This window comes from Lissotriton helveticus, chromosome 2_1 (assembly GCF_964261635.1).
Source record: "Lissotriton helveticus chromosome 2_1, aLisHel1.1, whole genome shotgun sequence".
In the NCBI taxonomy this organism is placed as follows: Eukaryota; Metazoa; Chordata; class Amphibia; order Caudata; family Salamandridae; genus Lissotriton; species Lissotriton helveticus.
In genome coordinates, this window is record NC_136059.1 from 1,936,677,139 (window position 1) to 1,936,693,609 (window position 16,471).

Below are 16,471 nucleotides of genomic sequence, written 5' to 3' on the forward strand. Positions count from 1 at the left end.
ATCACAGCTTACTGGACTTTGGACGGAGCTTTGACTCGTCTACCGGTTTGTGTCCCCTTCGCCTTTCCCCTCCTCTTTCCATGCTGTGACTCTCACCCTCCCCGCCTCTTTCCCTCCTTCATTCTCTGTCTACTACCCCTACTCCTAACCCCCTCCCCTGATTCTCTCCCCTTGCCAGCTTTCTCCCTTACGTTTATGTGGTTATTGTTTATCTCGACCTTACATGTAACTATGTTGCCATGCTCTTATAACTGTGTAACCTTTGTAACGATGTAACCTGCAACCATGATCTGATACTTATGTAAAGCGCTCTGATACCTCCGAGTCTAGCTAGCGCTATATAAAACCTTTAAAATAAACATTTAGACATTTGGAAGAGAACCAAGACTATGTGTGTGGTAAGATGCATGGAAGTTTATGATGACAACATTGCACAATTTAGGGATAATGGAGTTAATGAACTGCTTTTATCTGATGTTAAACCCCATAAACCAGTCTTCTCAGCAACTTTATCTAGATGGATACGTACCATAATGAGTGAAGCTGGTATAGACCTATCTAGATTTGGGGCTCACTCTTCTAGGGGGCGATGTCTAGTAAGGTTTTCTGGTCGGTGGATCTCTTTCAGAGATTCTTAGAACAGTTGATTGGTCTCACGCAAACACCTTTGCCAAATTTTACTTAAGACCAATTGAGCAGATTAGCAGTATAGCTCTTAGCAGTTTTGAGCATGCATAATGGTAGCCTCTTGTCTTGTAATGAAATGACGATTCTCCAATTATAATGCAGAGAGAATCTTGATTTCATTAAAGACATACGGAGGCTAACATTATCCCACCCTCGTCACCCAAATACGAGGAGAGAAGGGATAAAACGTTTTCTTTGAGTTTTGTTAAGCTTGCCTAATGTGTACGTTTATAACATGCTTATCACGCACTGTTTTTTCGTCCTATTATTTAATCTTTATCTTATGTCAGACAATTTCACCTAGGATCTGAATATACAACACCTTGGTTTTCATTTCCTTGGCACCAGAGATGGATTCCTTTCATCCTGTTTGTTCACAGTTTAAAGAGGAAGACAGCCTTGTGCATTGGATAGTTATACTTGTTCATGAACATTCTACTTGTTTATGATGGATGCTGCTGACACATTTTTGCACAAGCAAATTTGTCCGGGATCGGGTCACGTTTCCCAGCTGGAGCATGCATGCCAGTCATGAATTTAAAGGCCTTTACATGCTCTTATACTGCTTCTTAAAACAAAAAGTTTAAGCATGAGCACTCCAGACAAACCCAATCTTGCACTGTGCACTGAAACGAGTCAACGAACTCTTGTGTTGTTCTAGTGAGTTTATATTAGAAATCAACACTGGAACTGTATATGGAAAGGTTTTAGCAAGTCTGTACAGTAAAACATTACTACTCCACTTGGCCAAAGGCCACATCTAAATGGCAAGTAGACCGGGACACTAGAGGCCATTGACATCTCTCTGCACAAGCACTTTTGTCCCAGATCGGATCACGGTTCCCAGCATGCCAGTCACAAACTTAAAAGCCTTTCTATGTTCTTGGACAGCTTTTTTAAACAGAACTTCAAGCATTAGCAATCCAGACAATCGCGTACTTTGAACTGAAATGAGACTAACATCTCTTATATGGTTTTAAATCGTTTTTATCTGAAATCAATGCTGGGACTGTCAATGGAAAGGTTTTTAGCAATACTTCACAGTAAATATTACTACTCTACTTGGCCAAATGGCACATCTAAATGGCGAAAAGACTGGGACACTAGACGCTGCAGACACCTTTTTTGCACAAGCACCTCTGTCCGTGAACGGATCACACCTGTCAGCTGGAGTGTGCATGGTGCTGAGGTAAGGGTTATATAATTTGAACATGAGTGCAGACATGTTTTTAAATCCACCTGACTTAGTACAACATTGTCTGGGGGACTTTCCATGTACATCCTGACATTGTGCATTCTTTTATTTTGTGCTCTTGGAAAAGTACCAAGTGGTTGTTATAATAATTAAACTTTGTTAATCATTTGTGCGTCTCGGAGATGGAAAGTCACACAGTTTTTTTTGTTTTCCATTCAATTTTTAAAATGATTTCTTTAAATGGTCCAAAGCAAAGAAGAAAATGCCTGTACTTGGCAGAGATGCTTATCTGTGCTAACAAGAAAACAAATAGTCAGAAATGAAGAGCTTGAGAATTGAGCAAAACAAGGTTAACCAAGAAGGACGGCTTTGTGCGACATTATGTGGATTGAGATTCTCCAGCACATTCAGTTTTTGAAAAACAAAACCAAATTGAATTCTCACTTAGACAGCAATTTACATCAAATATAAAACTGGCAAAAGGACAGAAGAAAGAAAAAATAGCATGTACATTACTTACTACAGAACCCAGAGTGACCTCAACTTAAAATATTTTTGCAAATTTGAAGTAGTCGAGCTCAGAGTAAATGTTAAAATACCTTTATGAAGAAATATAGAACGAGCAAAGAGAAAAATAAAACTGCACCCATTCTGTTTGGGGTGTACTCTACATTCATCATTAATTCCTTAGGGCTACAGCTAATAAACACATGTGGAATATACACTTTTACAACTGACCGGTTTTGGCTTGTCTGAAAAAACAGGATACTTCATGCTCCGAGATTATTTCATCATGTCTTGAACCCTGCAGTGTCCATGAAGCAATTCTGGAACATATGAATTTCCGCTCCCACCATTAAAGATTTAAGGTAGCAAATCTTGCCTATAAAAATGAAAAATAGATCAGTACATACGAACAGAACACAAAGAAATGAGAGAAGCGCTTTTGAAAAATTTAGAAAAAATGAATTCAAAGTACACACTAAGCACATTTTAGCTAAGCCCGACCTGCGACGCCGCCCGAGACTGGGCCTTCATCGGTGACGGAGTCCGTGACTGGGAGGTACATCAAACATTTGCAGCAGCTGCTCACCGTCCCTCTGCATGTAAGACACCCCTCTGAGCGAGATGACCCCTTACCATTCACCTCCAGGGAACTTTTCCTTTGCCGTCGCCAACGATCTCTGAGACCCTGGTTACTGGTGGAGGCAAGGAGGCTTTAACGGTGGCCTACCTTTTTCCGGGAAGCGGCATCACTATTTGACCCTGAAGCACCCAGGGTCCCCCTACCATTGGGATCCTGCTAAAATGCCCAACACTCACCACTGCTGCAAGTAATGGGGAAGATCTGCGGACTTTGGAACTGTCCCTTCCAACTCTCCTCTCACCACTCTTGACCGGGGGGTGAGCTGGAGGATGAGGCGGACGGCGTTTCCCAGCAACACCGTGACCTGTGCTCTTGATGGAACTTTGACGATGCCCCCTGAGCGGGAACCATAACTGTCTGTACTTACTGCGGAGCCCGAGCAACCTTGGCTGATGCCCGGTGGAGCTGTCCTATGCAGCTATAGAGGAGTTTGACTCTGGTTCACCCCTTGGCCAGAACCTACCCAGACGGACAGCAGACATTGTTTTCCTTGCCTCCCCGTTGTGCTTCCTACCTGCTTTCCTTGCCTCTGTTTACCATTCCCCCTCTACCTTTTCACTCCCTTATTAGACGTGTGTACGTGCTAATAACTCACATTATTGTGTAATCTCGTGGTTTTTTTTTATCCTATGTCTATACTTGTCTTTGTAATTATGTAACCTGTGACTCACTGATCCTAATGTAAACCTCTGATACCTCCGGGCCTAGCCAGCGCTATATAAAACTTTGCAAATAAATAAATACAATAAATCTGTAAAAGTGAATAGATAAAAGGAAAGAATCTACGAAACTAAACAATATTTTTTTTGTTTTGCGAAAGATGCCACTCATTGCCCACTTTTGTTCCTAGGCATCAATTTCCATCCTCAGTTTGTGTGCCTTGGGATGTATTTTTAGGAAATCAGCCATGTATTTGATGTTAGGGGAAAGATTGGTTTTGCTGCACAAACCGAAAAGAGAGGAGAGGGTGAAACAGGGCGGTGCTGCTAAGGCAGACATGACATCTACAGGTTATGTTAACTCCAGGGATCAGCGTGGAGCATGTTAATTGTAAAACAGACCCATAGAACTTGGGAAATATGCCGTTCTGAAATAGAAAGTGCTGATACTGCTTTACACTTCGTGCCAGAGGGAGCTCCTGCCCATTTCTGAAGCGAATCAAAGGTGTGCAAGAGAATGTAATGCTGCAGTGGGGGCTACTGATGTCCTTTAGGCAAGGCAATGTGGACAATGCGAAAAAAGGGTTAAAGGTGAGACAACATATTTTCTCTAACACCTTGCATATTGCTAATCTTATGCAGGGAATGGCAGATGAAAACAGAATAAAGGCAATAGTGGGTGGGTGTGCCTTTGAGGGAAACAAAGAGTCCTTATAGAGAGGTAATTACTCACAATGGCTTGTATTATCTTAGGAAACAGAATTGTACTTGGTGTTTGATGCTGTACTTATACTGCTTTGTCACCAGACCGCATCAAAGGAGTACAAGCACAGCAAGATTCAGTGTTTTTCAGTTACCACTAAAATGGAGAAATCACCTCTAGTGGGATTTTATTGTTTAAAAAAAAATGCTTTATGACCAAATACCCTACCTATATGCAAGTGGGTAGTCACTATTTTACATATGTATGCATACAGTATGTCACAGTGAGAACCTAGCCAAAAAGCACTGGAGAACAAGAAAGGGTTAAAGACCAACATAAAACCAATGAGGGAGGAGGTGGGGCGCTAGAGGGAGCACAAGCAAGATGGCCGCACTTGTGTGAGGCTCTTGCTGCTCAGGAACCACAAACAATAATATCCTACCCATATGTCGTTGACCAGCTGAAGAAACTAAATAAAAAGGCATCGGAAGGATGCCAACACTACTGGACTCCGGTGAAACCCGCAGAAGCGGCCCACTCAGCGCAGAAAGCCCCTGCGTGCTGGGCTCCGGTGGCCTCTCAAGATGGCAGACGCGCCCACCACCTAGCGACCGTTCCCACTGTGAAGGTACCCGAGAGACTTGCGGCCTGAGAGGCCCAATACAGGATGGCGAGCAGACATAGACGGAGAGGCCCCCCGCTCCACAGTCAACTGTGGTGGGTGAGGATCGCAAGAGAAGAGACGCTGAGGTGTCCCCGCCAGCGACCAGGCTGTGAACAAGATAGTTGGGCCGGGGCATGGCTGAGCTACTGCCGAAGTTGCCAGCCCTTGCCCCTGCCTGCTGTTTATGTCGAAAAGCGCCAAACGAGCGGTTAAGAGGTGGCCACTTCGGGAGGACAGACAAACTTGGGAGGCACGGGCAGGTTCACTGTCTCTCCCCCCCCCCCACCTTCTATAACCAGCAAACTACATTGGCCCTGTGGGATATGGGTGCACTTCATTGCTCAAATATAACGTGTGTGCTCTGCATGCACAGGACCCACTCCTTCCTTGCACTCCTTTCACTTTCATTCAATGTTTACTCCATACGTTTAAATGCTTGTTTGTAAATTTTATTTTCATTTCCAAACGTCATTCTGTAGCGAGTTTTTCAATTCCTATAATTCATGTTTCATTATAATTTTTAGCGTGATTGTATTTATTCCCAATGCATTTCAAGCATTACGCTCTTCATCAGGGGATTAATTAATCTTGACTTTTTTCACGTAAGGTTTCAACACCGGTATCCGATCATAATCGTCTTCCCTCGCTACCTTGGCGCACTTCATTGCTACCCATGTTGGAAGTTGATGGTTGTGGACTACGGGGGTGCGCGAAAGTGACTCTCTCCCCCCTCCCCCCACCCTGTTCCTGGCTTCTGCTCGAGGCCCATGATCCTTCTATGCGGTGAACTTGACACTAACATATTGGGCGTGCGTGACACAGTGAGCGCAGAGTGAGAAACGCCGCAATCGACCCTGCTCACCCGCTTTCAGCTGCAGTGGTACATGAAAAGTCCGCCAAACAGGCAGCAAACTTCACGTGGCTTCCAGGATGACTAGCCAGCTGTTACAGGCTCTACTATTGCATAAGCATTAACGCATAATCCCCCCGGCTTGAGGCCTCCATTTTGAGCCCCAGGACAGAACGCAAAGTGAGCGTGCTTTGTGGGGGAGCTACTGCCCCAACCCAAAGTGCCCCAACAGCTTACCCCCAACATACACAGGCCTGTCTCTAAGATCCCTTCAGGAAAGTCAAGGAAAGATATAGACGTGGCACGACAGCCAGAATACCATCTTGCGGATCTGCTCCTCGACTACCGCGGACAGAATCAGAAACCGTCACTTCCCTCACACAGTGCCAAAAGGCCGACACAAGCTCCAGACATTAGACCAAGGACTCCTGTACCGGGCAACAAGAGCCTGGAAGCCAATAACACTGATAGCAAGACACTAGGCATAAAATAGAAGCGTGTATGCTGTGCAGAGAAATCCGTGCCACTGCCCTAGAAATAAAGCAGACACACACTCGAACTTCCAGCACCCAGCCCTCTCAACGAGTTCCAGAACGGACAGCTGGGTAACTCAACAGAACACAAATAACATGGGGAAAGCTGACGGGAAACAAACTAAACTGCCATTCGAAGCTTGCAAATTCATCAGAACACAAGCGGACTCGGAAGGCGACATGGCGGACGCATCTAACACATGCGCACACACCTCGTCAGAAGACCTGAGATAACTCCTCCTCATCATTAACTCCAGCCTAACCTCCATAAAGGCCAAAATGGACACTATGTGCACACGAATGGATAATATCACACACAAGCTAGATCAGCATGACGAGCGCCTTAAGGAAGTGGAACAGCGCATCTCGGACCTGGAGGATACCTACACTAGGCGTAAGGAGCAATTAATAAACACGGAAAATGTTTTGAAAGTGATTGCAGCAAAAAACCAGGATTTAAAATCCAGGTCACGCAAAAACAACCTTAGAATTCTTGGTGTGCCAAAATCCACAAATACAGGCAACATAGAAGAATATGTTGAGTGCCTACTTACCACACTCTACGGCAGAGAAACGTTTTCTGCAATTCTAATAGTGGAAAGAGCACACCGTTCCCTGGCCAACCGACCTCCACCGAGAGTTCCCCCGAGGCCCATAATCATTATGATATTAAACTACTGAGACCGGGATACAGCTCTACGATTAGCGAGAGACAAGCATTGGCAATGCAATAGGTCTCGCATTTACGCGAGTTTAAGCTATTGGCATTGTAAATGACAATGCCTATTGTTTTTTGTTTTTAAAACCTAAATAAAAGGCATTGTAATTTACAATGCCAATAGCTTAAACTCGAGTAAATGAGAGACCTATTGCATTGCAAATGCTTGCTGTACTATATGTGATGTCAGGTGTGTTTCCAGCACACAATCACACCGAAGTCTTTAGTGACATTAATAAGTGACCTACCCAAACCAAACCATTGTACCAAATTTATAATAAAGTTGAGTTCATTCCTACAGGTATTCAGAAGTTTTCTTTACAGATTATTGTACCTGCTGCATAAGACAAGGCTCCAATATATCACGACCGCCGTGAGAGCTACAAGACCTCTAACAAACTCACGTGTGCACTGAATAGAAATCTGAGGGTTCACTTTATAGAGAATGCTCTGCAGCAGGCACATTCACTCCCTAAGCTGCTTTACGCTGATTTATGATAGTGAACTGAGTTTACACAGAGTGTGCTGCTGCACCTGCACTGGTTAACTGGTGACCAGGAGACTTCCTGGATGCGGGTAGATTCCGACAGCAGGGGCTTTTAAGGGAACTGAAAACGAATCACTATACATCCTCTTCTTTGGGAGTAGAGTTTCTAAAATCACTGCTTTTCTTATGCACAGAATTTTTCATTCAGTGGGAGTGAAGAGCTTCTCCCGGGCCTTGAGGCGACCGGGGAAGCCCCGGTCATGAGATCGGTTCAGCCTTGCTCTGTCGCAAGCAGCGCGGTTTTAAAGCAAGCACCATTCCTCACAAACGATTTATGTTCATAGAACACTTTCCAAAGTTTCAGGATAACTTAGAGGTGGGCCAGAAAACAAATGAACAGGGAGAGACAAGCTGGGGGCCTGGCTCTGATAGTCGTGAACATGTTTGGCATGTACATTATGTGACAAGCATCACATAAAGCATCAAGCAAAATGTCAAAGTCTCAAAACTGTGTATTTATTTAACACATGAACGCATTTTACCTTAGTACATCAGATTACATTGCAGCATTGAAAGTATGAATTATAAGTGATTGTTCCACGTGGAATGCAGCTGCGCCGCTGCGCCGCTGCTCACTCCCGCAGGCAAAACAATCTGAATTAAAAGTGATCATTTCACGAGGAATGCAGCTGCCACCCTGCGCGTCGCTGCTCCCTCCCGCAGGCAAAACGTAGTTGGAGTGAACATTACAAAAGAGGTGGGACATGCACCCACATTTAGCCATTTGTATGCTTTCATTATTAAAAGACACACGTAAAAGCTAACCCAATGCGTGGGGGGAGTCAGACCCACACTGAGCAGTTACAAGAAGCTTCGCAGAGCAGCACATGCGCGCTGTGCTAGGCTCGAACTAAAAAACAGCAGTTATCATTCAAAGGCGCCAAAATAGCCATCTATCCAGACTTCACCATGGCGGTCCCGGAAGCTCTAGCAGGCAAATATCACCTATGCCGTGATGTTTCTAGCACGTCTAAGAATCATATACCAAGGCAAACAGCCTTTTTTCACTAACTCCCCAACACGTTAATGACTTCCTTAAATCCATACTCAACAAGCATTAAAAATGCAATAGGTCTTGCCTTCAATTAAGTTAAAGCCATTTGCTTTGCTATACAATACCATTAGCAAAGCAAATGGCTTTAACTTAATTAAAGGCGAGACCTATTGCATTTTTAATGCTTGTTTTATTAGAAACCGAATGCTTCTCACGGCACAGGTAGAGCGCTGACAGCAGAAGGCACGCTTCTTAGGGGGGCGGGGGCGTTGAATCAGGGACGAGGATCTGTCAACAGCAAAGACTCCAGTGTCCCTTGAGAAGGTGACTGTGTTCTTTAGAGCTACAAGAGGAGGGGAAACTGGGCACTGTGCGCTAAAACAAACAAGTTACTTACCTTAGGTAAAGCTTTTTCTGGTGGATACAGTATCTGCCTGTGGATTCCTCACCTTGTGAATATCCCCCTGCGTCAGCAACGTTCGGAAAATTCTTTTGTAGCACGCCAGCGTGGACGACGCAATAGGAGAATGGCATTGTGTGCGACTCCGACTGATGTCACTGACTCCTTATTAGGCCTACGTCGGCGTGATGACATCAGTTACGCCCCTTTTTCCTTGCCTTCGAGGCACCCGGACGGACCAATGACAGTAGAAATATACATATACAGTGTACACAGTACATAATATCCAAAATTACACACATAGTGTGTAGACAATGCATGAAAACACAACATATATATACATATATATATATATATATATATATATATATATATATATATATATATATATATATTACCTACTGGCGGTCGCCAGTAGGTAGTTATAGTTAGGATTGATTTCCATAGGGAAATCGCAACATTCTATTTGGAATAACTTTGGCGCCGGTTGAGGAATCGGCCTGAATTTTTCAGCAACTTTGCCTCGCGGCGCTCCGCTCCTTCTGTGAAAGTTTGGGGGGGATTCGTCAAGTGGGGGCCAAGATAAAAGGGGGGTCCCAAAACGTGTTTTCCCCATGTTAATTTCCATAGGGCGGTCGGTCGCACTTTTAGCTCGAACGGCTGAATGGATTTTCACCAAACTTGGCAAAATTGTAGGGACTGGTAGCCCGATGTGCCTTTGCTATGTCTCAAGATATGTGCTGCAGAGGATTTTGAGTAAATTAGCTTCAAAATTTTTTATATATCTATGGCAGCGCCCCGGTACGCACACCGGGGAGCGCTCCGGGCGCGCCACGCGACTTGCGCACGGGAAGCTGATTGGCTCTCGGGTGTCTGTAAACATTCGAAACAGTCCGGAGCGGCCGCCATCTTGTGTCTCGGTAGGACCGAGACACAAGAGGTGGCTAAAAACAAAAGGGGGAAATGACCAAAAGGGGGCAGGGTACACCCCCCCTGACCCCCTAGGTTTGATGTGGGGGCCATAACAGGGTCCCGTGGGACAATTTTTTTTTTTTTTTTCCGATTTTCGCGGGGGGAGCGTACCGGTACGCGCACCGGAGAGGGTACCGGGGAGCCTACCATGGGGAAAAATAGTGAAAAAAATTATATATTTATAATAATAAATAATAAAAGAATCATTTGGAGTGATTACAGGTAGGGTAGCTCTGAAAAGAGCTTTTTTTTTTTTTTTTGCAGAGTTTTATATAGCGCGAACTAGAACCGACCCGAATCAGTTATCAGAGCGCTTTACATAGCACCAGTTACGTTACATGAGGACACACTGTCATTTTAGGCACGGGGAGATTAAGTGATTTGCCCAGAATCACAGGGGGTTTTTGGCGTCGTTACCGGGACTCGAACCCAGATCCCCAGGTCCGAGGTCGAGCGCCTTAGCCGTTAGGCCAACCCCTCTCCCCTTTTGGGTCTGTGGCTGTTTTAGGTACCTACAAGTACGTCCCACACACACCCATACGCACACAACCCCACACTCCCCACACTCCCCACACACACCTCACACACGCACACCTCCACCCACACCCAAACACCCCACACCCCCACACCGACACCTTACACATCCACACACCCACATCCCACACACCCACACACACACCTCACCCCCCAACACGCACACACACACGCACACACAGATACCTCACAGACACACCCCACCCATCCCACACACACATCTCCCCCCCCCACACACACACACTTCACAGACACATCCACACATCCCACACATACATACACATCCTACACACATACCCCCCACACCCACACACACCCCAGACACACCTCACACACCCACACTCCCACCTACACCCAAACACCCCACAAACCCACACCCACACACCCACCTTACACACCCACATCCCCACCCACACCCACATACCCCACACACCTATACACCTCATCCCCCCAGACACACACACACACACCTCACAGACACACCCCGCACATCCCCCACACACACCTCCCCCCCCCCACACATGGGGAAAACTTTTAGGTACCTACAAGTACGTCCCACAAAACACCCACACGCACACAACCCCACACCCACACACTCCCCACACACACCTCAAACACCTCCACACACACCCAAACACCCCACACCCCCACACCGACACCTTACACATCCACACCCACACACCCACATCCCACACACCCACACACACACCTCACCCCCCCAACACACACACACACACGCACACACAGATACCTCACAGACACACCCCACACATCCCACACACACACCTCCCCCCCCACACACACACACACCTCACAGACACATCCACACATCCCACACATACATACACATCCTACACACATACCCCCCACACCCACACACACCCCAGGCACACCTCACACTCCCACACTCCCACGTACACCTCAACACCCCACACACCCACACCCACACCTTACACACCCACATCCCCACCCACACCCACATACCCCACACACCTATACACCTCATCCCTCCCAGACACACACACACACACACACACACATACACACCTCACAGACACACCCCGCACATCCCCCACACACACACCTCCCCCCCACACATGGGGAAAACTTTTAGGTACCTACAAGTACGTCCCACACACACCCACACGCACACAACCCACACCCACACACTCCCCACACACACCTCACACACGCATACCTCCACCCACACCCAAACACCCCACACCCCCACACCTTACACATCCACACCCACACACCCACATCCCACACACCCACACTCACACACACACCTCACCCCCAACACACACACACACAACACACAGATACCTCACACACACCCCACACATCCCACACACACATCTCCCCCCCACACACACACACACTTCACAGACACATCCACACATCCCACACATACATACACCCCCCACACCCACACACACCCCAGACACACCTCGCACACCCACACAAAACTAAACACTTTTTTCCTCTCTCTTTCACAGATACAAACTGTAGTAAAAAAAATTAATTAAAGTTACATTTATTATATGGTAAGTATGACTAAAAAAATGTAGTTTGTCATCGCCCTTTGCTTTAAGGTCACTAATATTTTTTCAATCTACCTCACTCCTGTGTCTTTACTCTGCTTCTCTCACGTATTCTTATTCTACATGTTTACTCCCCTTTCCCTATTTACCCTCTCATATTCAACTTCTTTCGATCCCTATTCTTTACTTCACTTACCCTCTGTTCCCTTCCTTTGCTTCTTCACTCACTCTTTCTTAATTATTTACCTTACTCCTACACATACACCTCATCCCCCTCCCAACACATACACACACCTGTAACATACACACCACACACACACCTCATACACACAAAAAAACTCCCACACACACTCCTCAAAAACACAAACACATTCCATACACACACATACATCGAACACATATACACCCCACACTCATACACTTCTCACACATATTTCACACACCCTCACCTCCACCCACACCGAAACACTCCACACAACCACACCCACAGACACACCTTACACACCCACACTCCGACCTACACCCACTGACTCCCTATAAGTCACACACACTGCATTACTTATCTTTTATTGCTGTTTTACTCAAGCCCATTCAGGTACTGTTTCTTTTACTCTCTTTGTCCTCTCTCTCTTTGTCATTCCCCATGTGTTATCCTAATTCAATTTTTCTCCCTCTTTCACCCCTCTTTACTTATACTACCTGGTCTTTTCTCACTTTCCCTCATCGTTCTTCATTCATCGTGGTTCCGCCACTACCCTTCATTCTCCATTTTTTACTGTCCTTTCTTTTTCTTTTAACAGCCAATCACAGTCTCACACTATCTCTACTTTAGTGTTCTTCCTCTCTCTTCCTTTCTTTCGCTCCTTTAGTCATTTTACTTTTCTCACTTTCATCCAATTACACCTTCTCTATTTTTTACTATGTAATAAACAATCCCTCTGTGGTCATCTTGTAGCTCTTTTTCTCTTAACATAACTCTCTTTGTGTCCTTCCCTCATGCTAACTGCTTCATTAAAAAAAAATTCTATTTTTTTGGGGGGCGCGCCCCGGTACGCGTACCCTAAGGACAAAAAATTGACAGAGATCCTTTAAAAATATAGGTTTAATTTTATAAATGAACGGTAGTTCTGAAAATAACTTTTTTTTGTATTCTTTTTGTTGTTTTATATTTTTTTAATGTTTTTTTAACATTTTGTACTTTTTTTGGCTTTTCAAAACAGTTTTATATTTTTTTGTATTTTTTATGGGAAGAAACAAAGAGAAAGGGAATTGAAAATGGCTCAACTGGAGCAAAAAACAAAAAAAATTACTTCTTTTTTTTGGGGCAAATGTGATTCTGACCAGCAAGGACGATCAGCTTTACGCTCTTTTCACCATAGGCGATGAGCTTGCCACATTCAGTACAAGTGATTCTAAAAGTACCAAATTGTTGCTGAATGCAAGGCATCGTCTCCGTTGTTTCTGGGTCCGATTGACTGGGTTGCTTTCTTTTTGAGCTGGTTCTTGAACACTGGGGGAGGTGACTGGCCAGTTCCCTGATCTCTGCACGAGAATAGTTAGCAGGATGCTTGCGGGTCATATGCCGAATCATGGTATGATTCCCAAATGAATATTTTTTATCTGGATTGCCCCTTGAGAGTTCTGCACCACAGATTCGACATGTTACCTTGGCCGCATTAACTTTTTTCTTGCCCTCTGGAAAAGAAAAAACTCCCATACAATGTGTTCTTTTGGCTTGTATGGGGTAATTTCTTCCGGCAGCCATCTGCTCCCCTCCTCCTCTTCCTCTTCCTCCTCCTCCTCTTCTCCACCAGCAATGTATTGTTGTGGTGGTCCTCTTGGTGGTTGTGGTGGTGGTGGTGGTGCAGATGCCCCAGCTGTTGCTGCTACAGTAGCCATTTCCAAGTACAAAAGAATTGTCTCTGTAGATGAAACAGGTCTTCCTCAGTCAAAGGACAAAGTCAGAGTAAGGAAGAAAGGTGGGGGTTTTTATCATTTGGGAAAAAAAACTGTGCTGAACCAATCAGAAGTGTTATTTTCAGGTCACAAGACCCAGGCTTTTCTCATTTGGAAACCAAAACTGTTCTGCACCAGTAGAAAGTGTTATTTTCAGGTCACAAGACCCAGGCTATACTCATTTGGAAACCAAAACTGTTCTGCACCAATAGAAAGTGTTATTTTCAGGTCACATGACCCGATGCGCTTATGCTACGCGCCCCGGGGCGCGCCCGTAGTCGTGCTCCGGGGCGCGCCCGTAGTCGTGCTCCGGGGCGCGCCCGCAGGTGCGTAGCGTAAGCACGTCAGGACGTTTCCCGATCGTATGCGGTCGCTGCATCTGATTATTCTGAGCAAATCACTCCATGATTACGGGGCGTTCCAGCCTCGAAACTCGTCGGAAAAGGTTCTAAATAATGAGGGAAGAAATCGAGGAAGCAAACAACAGCGAGGCGAATACAGGCTGTTTGTCCTCTAAAGCTCCTGGGCATTGTGTGTATGTATATATATATATGTATATATATGTATATATATATATATATGTATATATATATATATATATATATATATATATATATATATATATATATATATATATATATATATATATATATATATATATATATATATATATATATATATATATATATATATATATATATATATATATATATATATATATATATATATATATATATATATATATATATATATATATATATATATATATATATATATATATATATATATATATATATATATATATATATATATATATATATATATATATATATATATATATATATATATATTATATATATATATATATATATATATATATATATATATTATATATATATATATATATATATATATATATATATATATATATATATATATATATAATATATATATATATATATATATATATATATTATATATATATATATATATATATATATATATATATATATATATATATATATATATATATATATATATATATGAGTCTGCTGCATTGTGCGTTGAAACCTGTGTGGATATAGATAGATATTACCTACTGGCGGTCGCCAGTAGGTATATATAGTTAGGATTTTTTCTCTATGGGATTTTTGAAAATTCTATGTCTAATAACTTTGGCGTTTGTGGACGGAATTGGCTGAAATTTTCAGGAAAATGGCACATTTTGTTTCTGAGCAGCCCCTGAAAATTTTGGGGGGGTTCGTCAAGGGGGGGCCGAGAAAAAAGGGGGGTCCCAAAACGCGTTTTTCCCATGTTAATTTCCATAGGGCGGTTGGCCTCACTTTTAGCCCGAACGGCTGAATGGATTTGCACGAAACTTGGCAAAATTGTAGGGACTGGTAGCCCGATGTGCCTTTGCTAGGTCTCAATATATGGGCTTCAGTGGATTTTGAGAAATTAACGTTCAAAAAAAGATATATATCTGTAACAGCGGACCGGGCAGCGGCCCAGGACGCGTACTTTTCGCGCAACGGAGCTTTGTGAAGCGAAGCTGATTGGTTCTCTGGCGTCTGTCAACATTCCAAACAGTCCGTAGCGGCCGCCATCTGGTCTCTCGGTAGGATCGAGAGACAAGAGGAGGCCAAAGCGAAGGGGCAAATGACCATAAGGGGGAATAGTAGATCGTCGCTGACCCCCTAGGTTTGATGTGGAGGTTTTAAAAGGGCCCCGCGGGGCAAAAAAAAAAAATAATAATAATAATCGAACGGCTGAATGGATTTGCACGAAACTTGGACAAATTGTAGGGACTGGTAGCCCGATGTGCCTTTGCTAGGTCTCAATATATGTGCTTCAGTGGATTTTGAGAAATTAACGTTCAAAAAAAGATATATATCTGTAACAGCGCACCGCTTCGCGTACTTTTCGCGTTACGGAGCTTTGCGAAGCGAAGCTGATTGGCTCTCCGGTGTCTGTAAACATTCCAAACAGTACGTAGCGGCCGCCATCTTGTCTCTCGGTAGGATCGAGAGACAAGAGGAGGCCAAAGCGAAGGGGCAAATGACCATAAGGGGGCATAGTAGATCCTCGCTGACCCCCTAGGTTTGATGTGGAGGTTTTAAAAGGGCCCCGCGGGGCAAAAAAAAAAAATAATAATAATAATCGAACGGCTGAATGGATTTGCACGAAACTTGGTAAAATATTAGGGACTGGTAGCCCGATGTGCCTTTGCTATGTCTCAATATATGTGCTTCAGTGCATTTTGAGAAATTAACGTTCAAAAACAAGATATATATCTGTAACAGCGCTCCGCTTCGCGGAGATAAAATTATATCTGTATTACCTAGCTGTTGCTAACACCAGTTAGCGA

General features: G+C 44.1%; 1 protein-coding gene across 1 annotated transcript in view; it reads right to left on the reverse strand.

The window, feature by feature from the left end:
* IL15 (interleukin 15) overlaps positions 1-16,471 on the reverse strand; it is a 474,997-nt gene that overhangs the window by 346,141 nt on the left and 112,385 nt on the right. Inside the window, exon 2 of the mRNA XM_078676859.1 lies at positions 2,621-2,765. Coding sequence (XP_078532985.1) covers positions 2,621-2,656 — 36 coding nt within the window. The 5' untranslated portion in view covers positions 2,657-2,765. The remainder of the gene's footprint in view (positions 1-2,620; positions 2,766-16,471) is intronic.